This window comes from Heterodontus francisci, chromosome 24 (assembly GCF_036365525.1).
Source record: "Heterodontus francisci isolate sHetFra1 chromosome 24, sHetFra1.hap1, whole genome shotgun sequence".
Taxonomy (NCBI): domain Eukaryota; kingdom Metazoa; phylum Chordata; class Chondrichthyes; order Heterodontiformes; family Heterodontidae; genus Heterodontus; species Heterodontus francisci.
Genome location: NC_090394.1, coordinates 77,123,633 through 77,142,640, shown reverse-complemented (window position 1 = coordinate 77,142,640; position 19,008 = coordinate 77,123,633). Strand labels below are relative to the sequence as shown.

At 42.7% G+C, this 19,008-nt stretch overlaps 1 protein-coding gene across 3 annotated transcripts in view; it reads left to right on the top strand.

Annotated features, from left to right (window-relative positions):
• xpo6 (exportin 6) overlaps nt 1-19,008 on the top strand; it is a 127,933-nt gene that overhangs the window by 32,877 nt on the left and 76,048 nt on the right. For all 3 annotated transcript variants that reach the window (XM_068056695.1, XM_068056696.1, XM_068056694.1), the window contains exons 2-5: nt 8,160-8,250; nt 9,390-9,502; nt 10,081-10,278; nt 11,599-11,758. In XM_068056695.1, coding sequence (XP_067912796.1) covers nt 8,160-8,250; nt 9,390-9,502; nt 10,081-10,278; nt 11,599-11,758 — 562 coding nt within the window. The remainder of the gene's footprint in view (nt 1-8,159; nt 8,251-9,389; nt 9,503-10,080; nt 10,279-11,598; nt 11,759-19,008) is intronic.

The following is a 19,008-nucleotide window of genomic DNA, read 5'->3' as shown; positions in this document are numbered from 1 at the left end:
TCATCAGTAGTGATAGTATGTGATTTTCTTGTTTTGTTGCACATTCTAATAGTCCTTCTTACCCTCCTCTTTCCCCCCCCCCCCCCCCCCCAGGATAAAATGGAACCACAGAATGAAAGGAAAAACTGTCAGTGAGCAATGTGTGATCTTTTAAGGAAGCGTGTTTTTCAGGTACAGGCTAGGTACATTCCAACAAGGGTGAAAGGTAAGGGAACCAAAGCCAGAGCTCCTTGGATGACTAGATAGAGAATATGATAAAACATAAAATGAGAGGTGTATGATGCATGTCAGATGAATTCTTCAAGCAAGAACCAGGTCAAATACAATAAGTTGAAAGGGGAAGTGAAGAGGAAAATAAGACTGGCAGAGAGAATGAGAATAGAAGACAGTTAACTTCAAAGGAAACCCAACAAGTATCATCAGGCATGTAAATAGCAAGCAGGTAGTAAGGGGCAGGATGGGTCCTATTAAGGACAAAGAGGGTAATATATGCTTAGGGATGATGGACAAGACTAGAATACTTAATGAGTACTTTGTATCAGTGTTGACTAAGGAAGAGGATACTTGCAAAATATCAGAAGTAGGGATGGTAGAGGTAAAGGATAGGGTGAAAATTAATAGGCAGGATGTAATGGAAAGACTGGCTATGCTTAGAGTGGATAAGTCACCTGGCCCGGATGGCTTGCATTGCAGGTTGTTGAAGGAAGTGGTGGTGGAGATGGCTAAGGGCTTGCCATAATCTCTCTATCTTCCCTAGATGTGGGGAAGGGTGCCAGAGGATTAGAGAGTGGCAAATGTGACACCCTTAAGAATGGGTGTAAGGATAGTCCTAGTAACTAAGGCTGGTCAGTTTAAAATCCGTGGTGGGGAAAGTTTTAGAAACAATCGGGGGATGGGGAGAAATCAGCAAACACTTGGAGAGGTTTGAGTTTGTAGAAGGTCGGTCAACAAAACTGAAACTCATGGAAACTCATGAAAATGAGCTGGATATTGGAATAGAGTAAGATTTCAAAATTTGCCAATGATGCCAAACTTGGAGGTGAGGATGATGCTAATACACTGCAACAGGGCAAACTGGGCAGACAAGTGGCAGATGGAATTTATTAGAGAAGTGTGAGGTGATGCATTTTGGCAGAAGTAGGAGGGAGGGGCAGTATATACTTAATGGCACAATTCTAAAGAGTATGCAGGGTCAGAGGGACTTGGGGTTCATGTGCATCGTTCCTTGAAGGTGGCAGGACATAGTTAGCAAAGGATATTGGATCTTGGGCTTTATAAGTAGAGGTATTGAGTACAAAAGCAGGCAAGTTATGCTGAACCTTTATAAAGCCCTGGTTAGGCCACAGCTGGAGTATTGCATCCAATTGTGGTCGTCTCACTTTTCTAAGGATGTGAGGGTGCGGAGGAAATTTACTAGAATGATTCCAGGGATGGAGGATTTTAGCTGCAAGGTTAGGTTGGGGAAGCTGGGGTTGTTCTCCTTGGAGCAAAGAAGATTGAGGGGAGATATAGTAGAGGTGTACAAGATTGTGACTGGTTTAGGTAAGATAGACAAACAAAAAGGTTTTTCCATTAGTTGATGGTGCAAGGACTAGGAGACTAGAGAACTAGGAGATTTAAGGTTTTGGACGAGATGCAGGAGGGTTGTGAAGAACTTTTTTACACAATGAGTGGTAATGACCTGGAACTTGCTACCTATGAGGATGGTGAAAGCGGAGACGATGCATGATTTCAAAAGGAAATTGGATGGGCTTGGGAAATAAACTTGCAGGGCTACGGGGGTAGAGCGGAGAATAAGACTGGCTCCACAAAGATCCAACATGGACTCTGGGCCGAATGACCTTCTGTGCAGTAATGATTCGGACTCTTGTGACCATTTTTGGAGCCTGATTCTGTCCTCTCGGGAACTATGAATAATGCACTTTCCAGCAGAAGTCATTGGTTAGTGGCGAGCAGGAGCCCAAGTTTCCACCAGTGATACCCAGCTGGCACCTCCCAATATTCCTGTGTGCGACGGTAATGTATTTACCCAGTCACGATGGAGCCTGTGATCAAGTTAGTTGTTTTTTTGTTCTTTTTTTGTCAAACATTCTTAACTTGACATCTTAATACAACCAGTATATTGGCATTACTGTGCTTACAATCCAAGCTGGCCTGAAGATCACCAATATTCTGTCAATTTTGGAATGTGCCAGGTTGTTGCAGTTGGTAAAACCCAAGAAAAACATTAGTTGGCTTCATAAGTTTTAGATCCAGGGATGCTGCATCACAAGTTCTATCTTAACCAAAATTCAAAATAACTCTGGTTTAGCAGTGCAGAACTTTAGAAACTTAGCTATTGACTTCCAAAAGCAGAAGTTACTGGTGCGTAGTATAACTTGACAGTGTTTGATTAAAGAAATGCTTATAGTGACATTTTGTTAATTCTGATTAATGCTGCACTGAATCAGAGTATCGGTGACCACTTTAGAATGCAATTTTAAAAGCTGCAGAGTTCAGTTTGTTTTTCAGGCGAGTTTCACACACAGGAGGAGGATGTTCAGGTTGGTCATTCCATCCTTAATCCTGGATGCATGACTGCGGCAGATTATTCATTGCCCTATGGCTGACAAGTGGTCACTGGTTGTGAAATGTAAATGTCCATGTCGTCAGTAAACCAGTGTCACTGTTTGAAGTTGCAGTTAATGTGTTATAAACAGGTTATGGGGAGGAAGAGAGGGCAGTTGAATTCTTGAAATCTGTTATCCTGTGCTTGATGCATGCAAGCACTTGTGTCACTGGTTGAACATGTGTTTACATAGCTATATATATGCTTTGTCCTCACCTTTTGAAATTTCCTTGAATCCGGGGGTAATTCTGTTATCTTCGACAGTAACGCACCAACAACCAGCAAAAAGCTGATTGCAGACTTGCAGCACCTCCGTTGCTTGTCTGGGCCTTTGCCTGTGAACACTGCTATAGCATTTTACACTTACAGAGCGGTTTCCACACGATGTTTGTCCCAAAATGAAGACTTTTTAAAGTATATACTGTCAGCAGCAACTGCTGAAGGACAGGAAGCTATAGCATTTCATGTCTTCATATAACAGACCTAATGGATTTGGAGGTTACAAGGAGACATGCATTTCCCTTTAGGATGCTTCAGATTCGTGAAGATATCCTTTGATATCAGAGATTTTGAGATGGCAGTGTATCAGGCATGAGCGACTAGCTTTTTAAAAAAAATTCATTCATTCGATATGTATGAAGCTGGCAAGGCCAGCATTTATTTCCCATCCTTAAAAGCCCTTGAGAAGGTGATTGTGAGCTGCTGCCTTGAACTGTGCTGTTAGGGAGGGAGTTCCAGGATTTTGACCCAAAGAAGCAACAGCCATATAGTTCCAAGTCAGGATGGTGTGCGACTTGAAGGGGAACTTGCAGGTGCTAGTGTTCCCATGCATCTGCTGCCCTTGTCCTTCTAGGTGGTAGAGATCGTGGATTTGGAAGGTGTTGTAGAAGGAGCCTTGGAGAGTTGCTGCAGTGCATCTTGTAGATGATGCACAGTGCTGCCACTGTGCACCAGTGGTGCAGGGCGTGAATGTCTAAGGTGGTGGATGGGGTGTTGATCAAGCGGGCTGCTTTGTCCTGGATGCTGAGCTTCTTGAGTGTTGGAGCTGCACTCACCAGGAAAATCCATCACACTGCTTAGTAGATGGTCGGCAGGCTTTGGAGAGTCAGGAAGTGAGTTACTTGCCACAGAATTCCCAACTCTGACCTGCTTGTAGCCGCAGTATTTATGTGGCTGGTCCAGTTCAGTTTCTGCTCGATGGTAACCCCCAGGATGTTGGTGTGGGATTCAGCAGTGGTAATGCAGTAAAGGGGAGATGGACACTGCCTGGCACTTGCGTGATGCGAATGTTACTTGCCACTTATCAACCCAAGCCTGAATGTTGTCCAGGTCTTGTGGGCACAGACTGCTTCAATAGCTGAGGAGTTGAGTGGAACTGAACACTCCAATCATTAACAAACATTCCCATTTCTGACCTTATGATGGAGGGAAGATCAATGATGAAGCAGCTGAAGATGGTTGGGCCAAGGACCACAACCATCTTCCTTTGTGCTAGGTATGGCTCCAACCAGCAGAGAGTTTTCCCCTCAGTTCCCACTGACTTCAATTTTGTCAGGACCTCTTTATGCAACACTCAGTCAAATGCTGCCATGATGTGAAGAGTGGTCATTCTCACCTCACCTGTGGAATTCAGTTCTTTTTTCCAAGCCTGTAATGAGATCTGGAGCTGAATGGCTCTGACAGAACCCAAACTGAGCATATTGGTGAGCAGGTTATTACTTATTGAGTGCTGCTTGATAGCATTGTCCATCACTTTGAGAGTAGACTGATGGTGCGGTAATTAGCCAGATTAAGTTTGTCCTACTTTTTGTGGACAGCATCTAGGCAATTTTCCACATTGTCTGGTAAATGCCAATGTTGTAGCTGTACTAAAACAGCTTGGCTAGGGTGTGGCTTGTTCTGGGGCATAAGTTTTTAATGCTACAGCTGGGATGTTGTCAGGGCCCATAGCCTTTGCTATATTCAGTGTGTTCTTGTGTTCTCATTTGTTTCTTGATGTCACATGGAGTGAATCGAATTGGCTAAGGACTGGCTGGGGACCATAGGAGGAGGCCAAGGTGGATCATCCACTCGGCACTTCTGGCTGATGCTTGCAGATGCTTCAGCCTTGTCTTTTGCGATGACATGCTGTCCTCTCTCATCCTTGAGGATGGGGATGGGTTAGTTGTTTAATGGTTGTTCACAACTGGATGTGGCCACTGGTCTAATCGGTCAAGCATCCGCCTGGCTGAGTTGATGACGCTTTCGCCTTAGAATGTTGTGCGTTCAATTCCCGCTCAAAGATTTGGGCGCGTAATCTGGGATAACAGCTGCAAGTAGTACTGCGGGAGTGCTGCGTTGTCAGAGCTGTCATCTTTTGGAGCAGATGTTAAATCAAAGCCCCATTTACCTGGTCAGATACACATAAAGTATCGCACTATTTGGCACTATTTAAAGAACAGTGAATTTCTCCCGTGTCCTGTCCCACATTCCTGCTTCAGCCAACACCAAAAACTATGATCATATTCATTCACGTCCTCTGAGTCAGACCTTGCTGTGTGCAAAATGGTTGCTACATTTTCCTGCAGAATGACATTGATTGCACTCAAAGTAATCTACTGTCATTAAAGCTCTTGGGACATCCTAACTGGCCCAACAAGAGTCAACATATTGTGCAGGGGAACACGTGGGGAAGGAGGAGGGTAAAACATGTTTTCTGATTTAATATTTTAACCAGTTTTCTGCGGGTCGTGAATGTTTCACGGGTGTGAGAAGCAGCAACTCATTCAAGGGCATTGGAGAGGAAATGGAGTTTGGGGATGGGATAGTTTGCAAGGATAGGGGTCAATGGTGAGTTTTTTGAGGGGGGATTGGTGACAATGGACTGAAAGGGGTGAGGTGAGTAAAGGTGATGCATTTATAATATCAGATAGCATGGTGAACAGGAAGCGAAGTTGGATAGTCAGTCAGTCAGCTCCCACTGGAGCGCACATGATACAGAACTAAGAGTTCAGCATTTGTTGGAGGCATTCTTGGTACCTTCCAAGAAATTTCTGTTTGCACGAAATCTGAAAATGATAGTCGCAAACTACAAATATACAAATGATGCTTTTACATTCTTCCACTTTGTTACCTTCCTCTGCCTCTCACTACTTATTACTAATTATGTTATCTCTTGATTTTACAGCACTGACAAGTTATTTGCTTCCTATATTTTTATTTGCCTACTCTTTATTTGTAGGGTGGGACGAGGCTCTTATGAGGCATAAACACCAGCATAGACCAGTTGGGCCGAATGGCCTGCTCATGTGCAATAATTTCTATGCAAAGGGGTCAGTCACCTTTTTGAAGGTTGTTGCACCACCTCAAATTCTGTAACTTCAAAAGATGAGCACTCTGACCTTAAGAGCAGGGACTATACAATCCAGACTATGGACCATACGTTGCATTTACCAGCCCAGTATGGTCCGTCCCTACATATGTAAACATGAAGCTGTGAGCCACGCATGCTATCCTTGCTGCCCTGCCCTCCCTTTGTGAACTGGAGTTAAATCCAGAACTGTGTGGTTCCAGTCAAAATCCTTCAAACCCTTGTCTATGCTCAGCCCGCTGTCTTCCCATCCTGTAGTTTATCTACTTTATTACCTTCATCTGTGTTTCCGAATCTCTCCTTTGGTCTGTCTTCACATTAAATTCACAATCTTCTCCAGCCCAATGTCCCAGCCTGCACCCTTTGCTTCTCTGACTCTGTATTGACTGTATTGATTCTTCAGCCTCTTTGCTCTTGGGAACACATTCAAAACCACTTAACCTTGCTACCGCTCTCTCCTTTTTAAAAAAAAACTGTTGTATGGTGCTTTCCATGTCTTGAATCTTCCTTCATATTGTCCTTGTCTCCCTCGTAAACCACAAAATCTTTGTGAGTAGAGCTCTAGAAATGTTGCATTTGGGCTTGTTTTTATTAACTGAAACACTACTTATAAGTGATTCTGTAATCTAGCCACATCTGGTGGTGTAGGGCCTCTGTTTTATACTGAGTGTGGGGGGGTGGGGGGGGGGGGCGGTTGGTGGGTGGTTGCTGTTGGTGGTAGGTTATGTAGCAGCACTACAAAAATAGGCTGGTTTTGTTTCAGGTTGCATTGCTATTGCCAAGTGGCTTGGATCAGTTTGTACCTGCCAGTGGATTATTTTGAGGGCTGAGCTGGTGGCCTAGACCATTTAGGCTGGTCTGAAATCTCTCACTGTTTTGCGGAGAGCTTGCATTAGTTTGATGTAGTGAGCAGTGTAGCAGGGAGAAGGAACTCTCTTTTAATGTTAATATGTGTAGAAGAAAATGAGATATTAAACCCCTCAAAGCATTTGAAGGCTATTTTCAGGTAAGGGGTAAAAGTGTTCAGCAGCTCAGACATTCCCAAGAACTAATCAAAATCTGTCCTGCATTTCATTGTTGTGACACATGCAAATTTTATGAAACTTGTAGTAATTCCAGAGGAAACTCTGCCTTTGATGAATACTGTTTACACAATTCTACATTAATTCCTCTCCCTTGATGTAGCTCAGACAATTACCATGGTTTGATGTGAATTCCTTCCTGTTACTCCTCACTTCCTCCTCCTCAGCCCTCCCCCCAACCAACTTCACTGAGCTGAGTAGGCTGCTTTCATATTGCAGTCACAGTTCTGCTGGTAGGCAGATTAACTTGAGAGTACTTTGGGATGTCCTGCTCTGTTTTTGTGGATTGTTCTTTCAAATAGTTTGTCTATTGCAATGGAACAAGATGGTTTCTAGAACAAATTTTGCTTTCAAAATGTTTCCCAAGCTGTAAGGATGCTCCATTTAAAATCCTCCATTCATTGTTCTGTGTTCCCATAAACTAATATCTAAACTGCAGGAATATGTAACGGAAGTTAAAGAGGAAGAACAAATTTAGGGGTGTCCTTTTTTAAAATTTCAAATATGCCGCACGCATTTTATCCTTGAGAAAGTATATAACTAAGTGGCTTGAACTTTTATTTGAAAGCTATATGTTTCCTGTTGAGGGCCAAGTCTGGTTTGGTGTCCCTTCATACTATGTCACTGATGGGAGGTGTTTCTGTGATCCTGCATAGAAAACATTGAAGGTGTGAGTTGGGACCAATCTGAGAGCTAAACCAAAAGCTTGGGAAATTGCCCAACCTGTGTGCATGGCCGTGGAGTTCCCCAAAATCCTGCTGCTTAGATTGCAATTCTGGGAGAAATCTTGCATCATAATACAGATTATTACAAAAATTGCAACTGCGGCATTGCTGCTGTATTTACCTTAATCTAAATTTCAGAGACACTCTTCTTAAAAAGGATGGTGTTTCCAAAATCTGAACTTCTTACCTCTCAGACTTCAGCAATCTTCAGAATTATAAAGCCCACGTTTAGTGTTACCTTATCCCTCCTTTCTAATTTTATTTCCCCACTCTCCTGTTCAATCTTGGAATTGTGCACTAATTTTTTAAAAGGTGTACAGTATATGCATCCTCCAAACCAATTTAAACCCACATTAATCCTCCGGTTAGTTAATGCAGCCTCACTGTTTTCACAGGCATCTGAAGAGGCCTCTTTGCGTGCGCTGGAGAGTCTTATGACGGAGTTTTTCCACAGCTGCACCACAAATGAGAGAAAGAGAGAGATTGGTAAGTGACTAGAGCTAGCTACTTCTTCCAGCTCCTCATCACGTTTATCTGGGTGAATTGCTATGTTGCTATGGACTCGGTGGGCCGAAGGGCCTGTTTCAGTGCTGTATCTCTAATCTAATCTAATCAGGACATGACACTCTTATCTTGCTATGTGGGATATGAGAATTATTCTTTTTAATCTCCTTCCACTTGACTTGGTTGGTGAAGTCCCTCCTGTCTGCTTGCTTTAATTTATTTTTATTTATTTAGAGATACAGCACTGAAACAGGCCCTTCGGCCCACTGAGTCTGTGCTGACCAACAACCACCCATTTATACTAACCCTACAGTAATCCCATATTCCCTACCACCTACCTACACTAGGGGCAATTTACAACAGACAATTTTACCTATATTCTGCAAGTCTTTGGCTGTGGGAGGAAATCGGAGCACCCGGCGAAAACCCACGTGGTCACAGGGAGAACTTGCAAACTCCGCACAGGCAGTACCCAGAATTGAACCCGGGTCCCTGGAGCTGTGAGGCTGCAGTGCTAATCACTGCGCCACTGTGCCACTTGCTGCATCTCTCCTGGCCATTTGAGATCAAGAACATGATGTGCTTGGAATTGTAGCCCATTCTGTTTGGTTCTGTTATGTTTACCAGGTGGCTGTTTTGAATAGAGATTCTGAGATTGGAATTCTCTCACCTGCTCCTCATAATGGAGATCAGCGGGTCTTGTGCCAATCCATAATGATTCCCCTGTATGATCTTTGGAGTGAAGCAGACGTTGCTCGCTCTCAATGTTTACACATGTAAACCCCATTATATCTACAGTGGCTGCACACTATCTATTGTTTCTCTGTTTACTTAAAATTGTCCATGTCCATTTAATATCTTTATAATTCTAAGGCATCATTTTCATCTGAACTTGAAAAAAAACTACTTTTTTATTTAAAGTACCATGGATATTCTTCTTTGAGTTAACTTTTTACACTCAATGGGTGTCTTATACCCATCATGTATATTGTAATTATCTACACTAGTGGATCGGCCATTGTGTTTGGGATGTCTTGTATAATTTAGCAGACACTGGCAGTACCTACATTATGCTCGTTGACATCGGAAACCTGCCTCACTGAATATTCTTTGTCCCACAGAGGAACTGTTAAATAACTTTGCACAGCAGATTGGAGCATGGCAACACTGTATTTACTTCTTATCCAACACTCATAATGAGTATGTCATGATGTACAGCTTGACGGTGTTTGAGGTGAGTCAGGGATATTGAATGAAAGCTGTGTGACGGACCTTGCAGGAGTTTGCACTGGTTTCTTCCAAAGACGAGGATGTGTAAAGGTAGCAAAGTAGCCGTTGATGCCTCTGGCCCAGTCCACATTACATCATTTGGTATAAGATGATTGACTCATTTTAGCTTGCAATATTGCATTGTAAGTAAGTTATGTTGACTCAGTGCACCCCAGCAGACTTTGGGTGAAGCTGCTGAAGAGGTTTCTTACAATCAGGGATGAGGTGACCGCTACAACTATCTCGACAGCAATCTGTAATTATAACAGCTTTTAACACAAAAATGTGCCATGGCAATTCACAAAATAGGTGCTGAACTGCTGTGAGCATTGGTCCCTGACCCCTTAAATGGGGCAGGAGTTAAAACTAAACCACATGAACTTGCTAGTGGTGTGGTTCTATAACTGCTGCTTTTCGTGCACACATTTTTTAATGCCAAGTCAGGGAATTTTGTGGCTGTAATTTGAACCTGTATTTTGTTTAGGGTTAATGGCTTGTATCAACTTTATGAAAAAATAATTCTGACTGCCTTTGTCCACCCAGAACCTGATTAATAAGATGTGGCTGGGAGTCCCATCTCAAGACAAAATGGAGATTCGAAGCTGCCTACCCAAGCTTCTGTTGGCACACCACAAGACAATGCCATATTTTATCCGCAACAAGTTGTGTAAAGTAATTGTGGATATCGGGAGGCAGGACTGGCCAATGTTTTACCATGATTTTTTCACTAGCACATTACAGGTAATGTAGGCAAGTGAAGCATGAACTGTAATGGTCTGGATACACATGTAATTACCAGTATATATTGGCAGTAATTGTTTTATTTGCCATACTATAATCTGTCAATAATATAATTTCCTATGAGGATGAAACTGGTATCCCAAAATAAATCCAGATTCTTTTCCTGGTGCCTTGCTAACATGTGCATCTTGTGTGTGTCAATCCCCTTTGTGAAAAGGTGCTTCCTGATTTCACTCCTAAATGGCCTAGCTGTAATTTTAAGATTGTGCACCCTTGTTCTGAATTTCCCCCACCACAGGAAATAGTTTCTCTTTATTTACTCTATTCACCATTGTGAATACCTCGATTTAAATCTCCTCAACTTTCTAAGCTCAAGGATACAAGCTAGATTTATACAACCTGTCCTCATAATTTAACCCTTTAAGTCCTGGTATCATTCTGGTGAATCTGCCTTGTATTCTCAAAAACCAGTATGTCTTTCCTGAGGATTGGTGCCTGAAGATTACAGTACACTGCAGATGGGCTCTCACCAGAGCTACATATAACTGAATCATCACTTCCTTACTTTTGAATCCCAGTTCACTTGCGATAAAGACCAACATTCAAGTATCCTTTCAAAATTTGAAAGATGCTGGCTTTGTTTTTGCATACTTCTAACCCGGCTTTTTCCACTTCCCTCCATGTCAATTGAATTGCTAATTGCTGATGTGCCACATGCTGTTTCAGGCTACAGATAGGGCTGGTGTGCAGCTGCAGAGCACTGAACCTGTCCAAGCTCAAAGTGGCAGGCTCAGCAGAATACCAGGAATGTCAGATCTACCTAGCTTTTTAATGGGTATAGTAAGTGTCTCCTGCAGTGCCATTGAAAATCTCAAACTGCTTCATTTACATCAATTTGGGTATGACCAGAGAAGTGCAAGGTCAGAATTAGATTCTGAGCTTGTACAGTTAGAGAGCTTCATTAGGCTTTGCAAATTCAGTGCATTCAAGTTATGTGGTTATCTAGTCACACTGGTTCAGGCACAGGCTGCAGCTTGCTTAGCTCTGTCTAATGGTCAGCTGCAGCCTCAGAGTTGCCTGTCAGAGGGAGGTTTAAATGTGACTCGTTAGTCTTCAGCTGATGAAGCTAACATAGCTCACTTGGTCAGTCTCTGTGTCCCTGCTGGCTGATTTGAGCCACAGCAGGGTTTGGAGGAGTGGGGGGTGGAGGAGAGAGTTGTGTGTGCTGCTGAGGTGAATTATTTCGTCACCTTTGAACATTCTAACCCTGTACTTATTTGTCTGGCTCTCTATAAACTGTGAAATGTTTTCCTATTCTAGCTAATCCAGACTCCTTCCACCACGTCATTGGGTTTGATCATGTTGAAGACTACCTCGGAGGAGCTAGCATGCCCACGGGAGGACCTCAGTGTGGCACGGAAGGATGAGCTCCGAAAATTACTGCTGGATCAGGTGCCAACAGTACTAAGCCTTCTCACAGGTCAGTGTGAGAGTGGAGGTCATAGTACAACATTGGGTAAACAGTGAAGGATTGTTCTACTGGTTGGGAGATCAGTAACAAGGGAGCAAGATTATCATTAAAGAGCAATGGGCCAAATTATTTTATTCTCTATTGAGTTATTAGAATATGGGAAGCTTCACTTCAAATTGTTGAGACACTGATTATTATCATTTGAAATTAAATCAGTTCACTGCTTTAAAAGGATACCGGAAAAGGCAAGAAAGTGGGTTTAGTGTATATAGCTGCCATTGAGCTTGCACTGGCACAGGAATGATGCACTGAATAGTTTCCAGTGGGGTAAATTCTACATTTCTATAGTGTTTCATCTCTGAATATCATTGCCATCCATCTGCCTAAGCGACTTCAGGTAGAGATAGTTTTTAAGAGAAAATGGAAGTGTTTGAAGCAGAGAAAATGCAAGACCATGGGAAGAGTGTGGGTAGTTGGATTTGTTATGGATTTCTCTAACAGATCTGCCAGCACAGATATGATGGCTAATGGCTTGCTTCTGTCATGTAGTTTTCTATGGTTTTGTGGTACTAGATTAGGTAATTGGGCAGCCAAGTTGTGAATCTCAACTTCCCCAGGATCAATAAATTGCAGTAACAGCATAGTCCACCTTCCTCATTATGAAGCTGGATATTTTTTCATATACTAAGGAGGTTACTATACGCACACAATTACATTCCACCAATCAGTGTAACTGTGATTGAGAACTACCCAGAAATGTAAAGCGCATTATGATCAAGGGGCTTTCTTGCTTCTTCCACTCTACTTGTACTTACTTTGGCTATATGTTAGCTTGGCTGAGTTGGTGGTGTTCTTCCAGTTGAGCTGACTGATTCAGGGTTCCAGAGTTTGAGCGCAGAGTGCAATGCTGAGTGAGTGCTCCATTGTACCGTTTTTCGGATGTGACATTTAAACTAAGGCTCCGTCTATTTGTTCAATTCGAAGTAAAAGACCCAGTGCCACTATGCGAAAGAGCAGTGGGTTCTCCCGGTGCCTTAGCCAACATTACTCCCTTACCAACATCATCAGGAACATATGCATCATTCATCTCATTGCTGTTTGTGAACAAATTAGTTGTCAGATTTGTGCACATGGGCGGCACAGTGGCGCAGTGGTTAGCACCGCAGCCTCACAGCTCCAGGGACCTGGGTTCGATTCCGGGTACTGCCTGTGTGGAGTTTGCAAGTTCTCCCTGTGTCTGCGTGGGTTTTCTCCGGGTGCTCCGGTTTCCTCCCACAAGCCAAAAGACTTGCAGGTTGATAGGTAAATTGGCCATTATAAATTGTCACTAGTATAGGTAGGTGGTAGGGAAATATAGGGACAGGTGGGGATGTTTGGTAGGAATATGGGATTAGTGTAGGATTAGTATAAATGGGTGGTTGATGTTCGGCACAGACTCGGTGGGCCGAAGGGCCTGTTTCAGTGCTGTATCTCTAATCTAATCTAATCTAATCTAAAAAGTAGGAGCATCCCAAGGATATTAAATACTTTATAAATGTAATTTTGTATATGATGGTGCATTCAATTCCAATATACAAAACAGGTGGTGTTTACAACACTTGCATTTCAAATTACTGTAATTATACTTGGCATTCACTGTCTACATTTTGTAGCAAGTATTTCACTTTCCTTCCCATTTAATAGAATTGGACTGTACAAAAAAACAAACTGGTCATCCACCTCATTGTAAACTATCTTTTCTCGTCCTTCTCAACCTTTGACATGGTTGACCACATCATCCTCCTGCCAACACCTCTGCACCGTTGTCCAGCTGGGTAGGTCTGCAGTTGCCTGGTTCCGTTCTTATCTAATCATGGCAGGAATTTCACTTGCAATGGCTTCTCTTCCTGCCTCCACATTACCACTGGTATCTCCCAAGGATCTATCATTGGTTCCCTCCTATTTCTCATCTACATGGTGCCCCACGGTGATATCATCCGAAAACATGTTAGTTTTCACACGTATGCTGACAACACCCAGCTTTACCTCACCACCACCTCTTTTGATTTCTCCACTGTTGCTCAGTTAGCTAAATTATCAGATTGCTTGTCTGACATCCAGTACTGAAGGAGCAGCAATTTCTTCCAATGAAGCATTGTCTTCAGTCCCCACGACAAACTCTGTTCCCTATCTGTTGATTCCATCCCTCCTGCTGGCAACTGTCTGAGGCTAACCTAAACTGTTCATAACCTTGGGGTCATATTTGAGCCTGAGATGAGCTTCTGACCACATATTTGTGCCATCACTAAGATTGCCTCTTTCCATCTCGGTAACATCACCAGACTCCACCCCGCCTCAGCTCATCTACTCCCGAAACCCTCTTCCGTGCCTCTTGACTATTCCAACGCACTCCTGGCCGGCGTCTTGCTTTTTACCCTCTGTAACCGTGAGGTCATCAAAATTTCTGTTGCCCATTTCATTATTTGCACCAAGTCCAATTTTCACCAGTCATCCCTGTGCTTGCTGACCTACATTGGATCCTGGTCAAGCAATGCCTCAATTTTAAAATAGTCATCCTTGTTTTCAAATCTCTCTATGGACTCTCCCCCCTCCATCTCTGAAATCTACAGCATTTCTGTTTTCCTCCATTTCTGGCCTCTTGTGCATCCTAGATTTCCTTTGCTTCCACTACTGCTGGCTGTGCCTTTGGATGCCTAAGCTCTGGAATTAATTTCCTAAACCGCTTCCCCTCTCTCCTCCTTTTAAGATGCTACTTAACACCAAGCTTTTGGTCATCTGCCCTATTATCTCTGTGGCTCGATGTCAAATTTTGTTTGTTAACACCTCCTGTGAAGCACATTGGGATGTTTTATAGGAACAGGAGTCGGCCATTTAGTCTCTTGAGCTTGTTCTGCCATTCAATGAGATAATGACTTGTCTGCGGACTAACTCCGGATACCCACCAAGCCCATATCCCTTCATGCCTTTGGCTAACAAAAATCTTATCAACCTGGTTTAAAATTAACAATGGATTTAGCATCAATTGCCGTTGTGGAAGAAAATTCCAAACTTTGGAACCAGAAATAGTTTCTCTCTATCGACCCTATCTCTTCCCCTTTAAATATCTTGAAAACTTTGATCACATCACCCCTTAACCTACTAAATTCCAAGGAATGCAACCCTACTTATGTAATTGCTCTTTGCAATTTAACCTTTGGAATCCAGGTATCATTGGCTATTGGCTCCAAGGCCAATATGGATCCTCCCTAAGGTGTGGTGCTAGAACTACTCTGTATTGCAGGTATGGTCTAGCCAGGGCTTTGTATAGCTGAACCATGACTTGTATTCTAATGCTGTAGATATAAAGGCCAGCATTTCATTAGCTTTTTTCATTATTTTCTGTATCTGTTTATGACATTTTAATCTGTGTACCTGGACCCCCAGCTCTCTAGACCATTTATGATGTAAACTGTTCTTTTTAGGTCGAAACTGGATGACCTCCTATTTGTCCACATTGCGCAAAACTGTGACAACTCTATTTCAGATGCTTAATCTATTAATCTTTTTGTTATAATGCTTTCATTTACACTGTATACAATGCCATCTATCTTTGTCCTGGGCAAATTTGGATATGTGGCATTTTATCCCATCATCGAAGCTGTTAAGGAATACAGTGAATAGTTGAGGCTCCAACACATCCTTGTGGGTCACCTCTAGTCATGTGCTGCCAATTGGCATACCTGCCATTATATCTACTGTCTCCTGCTCAGCCAGTTTCCTAATCAGGCCAGCAACTTACCTTCAATTCCATGAGCTTCAACTTTAGGTAACATTCTCTTATAATGGAATTTATCAAATGGCTTCAAAAAGTGCTTGTAAATAACAGACAGACAATCCCCTGTCCACTACTTTAGTCACCTCTTCAAAAAAAATTCAATCAGATTCATCAGGCGCAACCTACCCTTTACAAATTCATGCTGGCTCTCTGACCAGTTGAAAATTCAGTCACCTTATCCTTAATCAACACTAGCGATTTCCTGACAATAGATGTTAGGCTAACTGGTCTGTAATTCCTTGGTTTCCCTCTGTCACCTTTCTTAAATGGTGGAGTGACATGAACAATTTTCCAATCTAAAGGACTGGCTCCCGAATGGAGAGAACGTTGCAGATGCCCTAACTATAATTTTATTTATTTTATTTATTTAGAGATACAGCACTGAAACAGGCCCTTCGGCCCACCGAGTCTGTGCCGACCATCAACCACCCATTATACTAATCCTACATTAATCCCATATTCCTACCCCATCCCCACCTTCCCTCAATTCCCCTACCTGTACTACGGGCAATTTACAATGGCCAATTTACCTATCAATCTGCAAGTCTTTGGCTGTGGGAGGAAACCGGAGCACCCGGCGAAAACCCACACGGTCACAGGGAGAACTTGCAAACTCCGCACAGGCAGTACCCAGAACTGAACCCGGGTCGCTGGAGCTGTGAGGCTGCGGTGCTAACCACTGCGCCGCCCACTGATAATCTTGCAACATTTTCACTTCTTTTAAAACCCTGGATGGAAGTCATCTGGTCCTGGGGATTTTACTCCTTAGGGCCATTAATTTCTCCATTGCTGCTTTCCTGCTTAGGTTAATTTTGTTGACTCTCTGTCCCTGATTTTGTAATAGCATTTCTTGGAATGCCTGACCTCTTCCTGAACCACAAATACCGGTACAAAGTAATTACTCAACATGTCTGCCATTTCCTTATTTTTATTGACATCGCTATTAGCAGTTTTTAAGGAGCTCGCATTGCTGCTGACCACTTTCTTTTTCCCCCGACATAATTGTAAAAGTTTTTTTGTGTTGATTTTAATGTCCCTTGTAAGTTTCTTTACATACTACCTTTTTGTAACTCTTGATATCTGCTATCAGCCTTTACTGCTTTTTGTCCCATTCACCAGGATCTGTGCTTTTTCTTTTGCATTTTTGTATACCTCTTTTAGTTTTGTGTTATCTCTTACCTCTTTAGTTATCCATGACTCTCTTTTTGGCAAGTAGATAGAACTCTTGCACTTTCGGGGTATAAACTGGTTCTCTAACATGCTAAATTCTGGGTTTTTTTCAATTTGTAAGGTTACATTACACAGTTCAAATTTGACATAGATTAATTTCTTTCAATACAGTACATGAGGTGCCTCAGTACAGTTACAATTGCAGGTCATATTTACAATATACGCTTAAATATCATGTCAAACATTCTCCAGTGCATACAGTCTGAGGGGTTTTAGATGGTTTCCAGCCCCTTGATGTACTTTGGCGGGAGGGCCTTACACTGTGGCCTTTTCCCATTGAGCCTTTGTGGCGGTTGCCCCAAGCTTTAGTCCTTCTGAGCACGTGGTTCTGGACCTTGGAAAGTGTCAGTCTGTGACACTTGGTTGTAGACCGCTCCTTGCACTGGAAGACCAAGTTTCAGGCAGACCAGAGAGCATCATTCACTGAGTTGATGGTCTTCCAGCAGCAATGTTTGCCTCTGTATGCGTTTCTGGGAACAGCCCATAGAGGGCAGATTCCTACATTACAGAGAGGCTCGGGATGAACCTTGACAAAAACCACTATCTCTTCCCAGACCTCCTTTGCACAGGCACATTGCAGAAGGAGGTGGGCGATGGTCTCCTCTCCACCTCAGCCTCCCAGTGATCTGTCTTTTTATCCATTAATAGATTTGCGCGGTTTACTGTGAACAGTCTGTCTAATCCCATTGAAGTCAATTTTGCCTAAAGCTAGAATCTTGGGGAGAAACATGAAACAGCTACTTTCAAACACTTGAACTTGATCATGTTATTATTGCAGTTAGATAACTGTTCATGCACTGTTAGGTAAATCTAGCTCATGACTGATTACTAAATCTAATATGGCTTGCCCCTTGTTGGTTCTTAACATACTGTTGCAGAAAACTATCCCAGACGCACTCAGGAAATTCACTACCTTTCTGACGTGCTAGCTTGCATATCCCAATCTATATGAAAGTTAAAACCCCACGTTGAAACCTATGCTACATGCTTGTCTAATTTCAACATTTATGCAAGCTGTCACTTCACAGCGACTATCAGGGTTGGGGAGATGGTGACGTTGTAGTAATGTCACTGAGCTAGTAATTCAAAGTCCCAACCTAATGCCTTGGGGACACTGGTTCAAATCCCATCATGACAGCTGGTGGAATTTAAATTCAATAAAGTAATAAATTCAATTAATAAAAATCTGGAATTGAAAGCTAGTTCTCAGTAATGGTGCCGTGGAACTATCATCGATTGTTGTAAAAACCTATTTGCTTCACTAATGTCCTTTTAGGGAAGGAAATCTGCCATCTTTACCTGGTCTGGCCTACATGTGAGCCCAGACCCACAGTTATGTGGTTGGCTCTTAACTGCCCTCTGAAACGGCTTAGCAAGCCACTCAGTTCAAGGGCAATGAGGGTTGGGCAACAAATGCTGGCCTTGTCGGTGATGCCCACATCCTGTGAAAGAAAAAAAAAATGCACAACTCTCGCTACTGTCTTAAATCCTTTCCTGTTAATTTTATTCATAAAATCTCCACTGCCGCCTTATCCCTCTCATCCTCTCTCCACATTGTTGAAGTGATTTCATTCTTAATCATTATGCCTACTCCTCCCCCTCTACCATTTTCCCCTACCTTGCCTGTAGACCTTATAACCTAGAGTTAGTTCCCAGTCCTGACTGCCTTGCAGCCATGTCTCTGTAATGGCTGCAATGTCATACTCTCCAAGTTGTATTTCTGCCTGCAATTTATTCAATTTGTTCCTTTACTCTATGCATTTGTATAAAGAATGCTTATTTGGGCTGCACATCCTAACCTGTCCTTCTTGAATGACATTTCTTGTTTCTCTTAAATTTCTTTACATCTTTTAGTTTTTCCCTTTACCTGCAGTGCCTAAAGCACAATTGCTGACTGTTACTCTACTCTCTTCCCTTTCATTTGTTTTTGAACTATTATCAATATTATCTTTTCCACCAGAGTCTTCCCCTCCCCACTTAACTAGTTTTATAAAGTCCTTGTGACCATCCTATTTATCCTTTCCGCAAGAACCCTGGTCCCAGCTTGGTTTGGGTGGAGCCTATCCCAACGGTACAGTTCCTTCCTGTCGCAGTACTGGTACCAGTGTCCCATGAAATGTAACCCCTTGTTCCCACACCACTCCTTCGGCCATGTGTTCACCTCCCTGATCTGCTTAGCCCTTTGCATGTGACCCAGGTTTAAAAAAAATCCAGA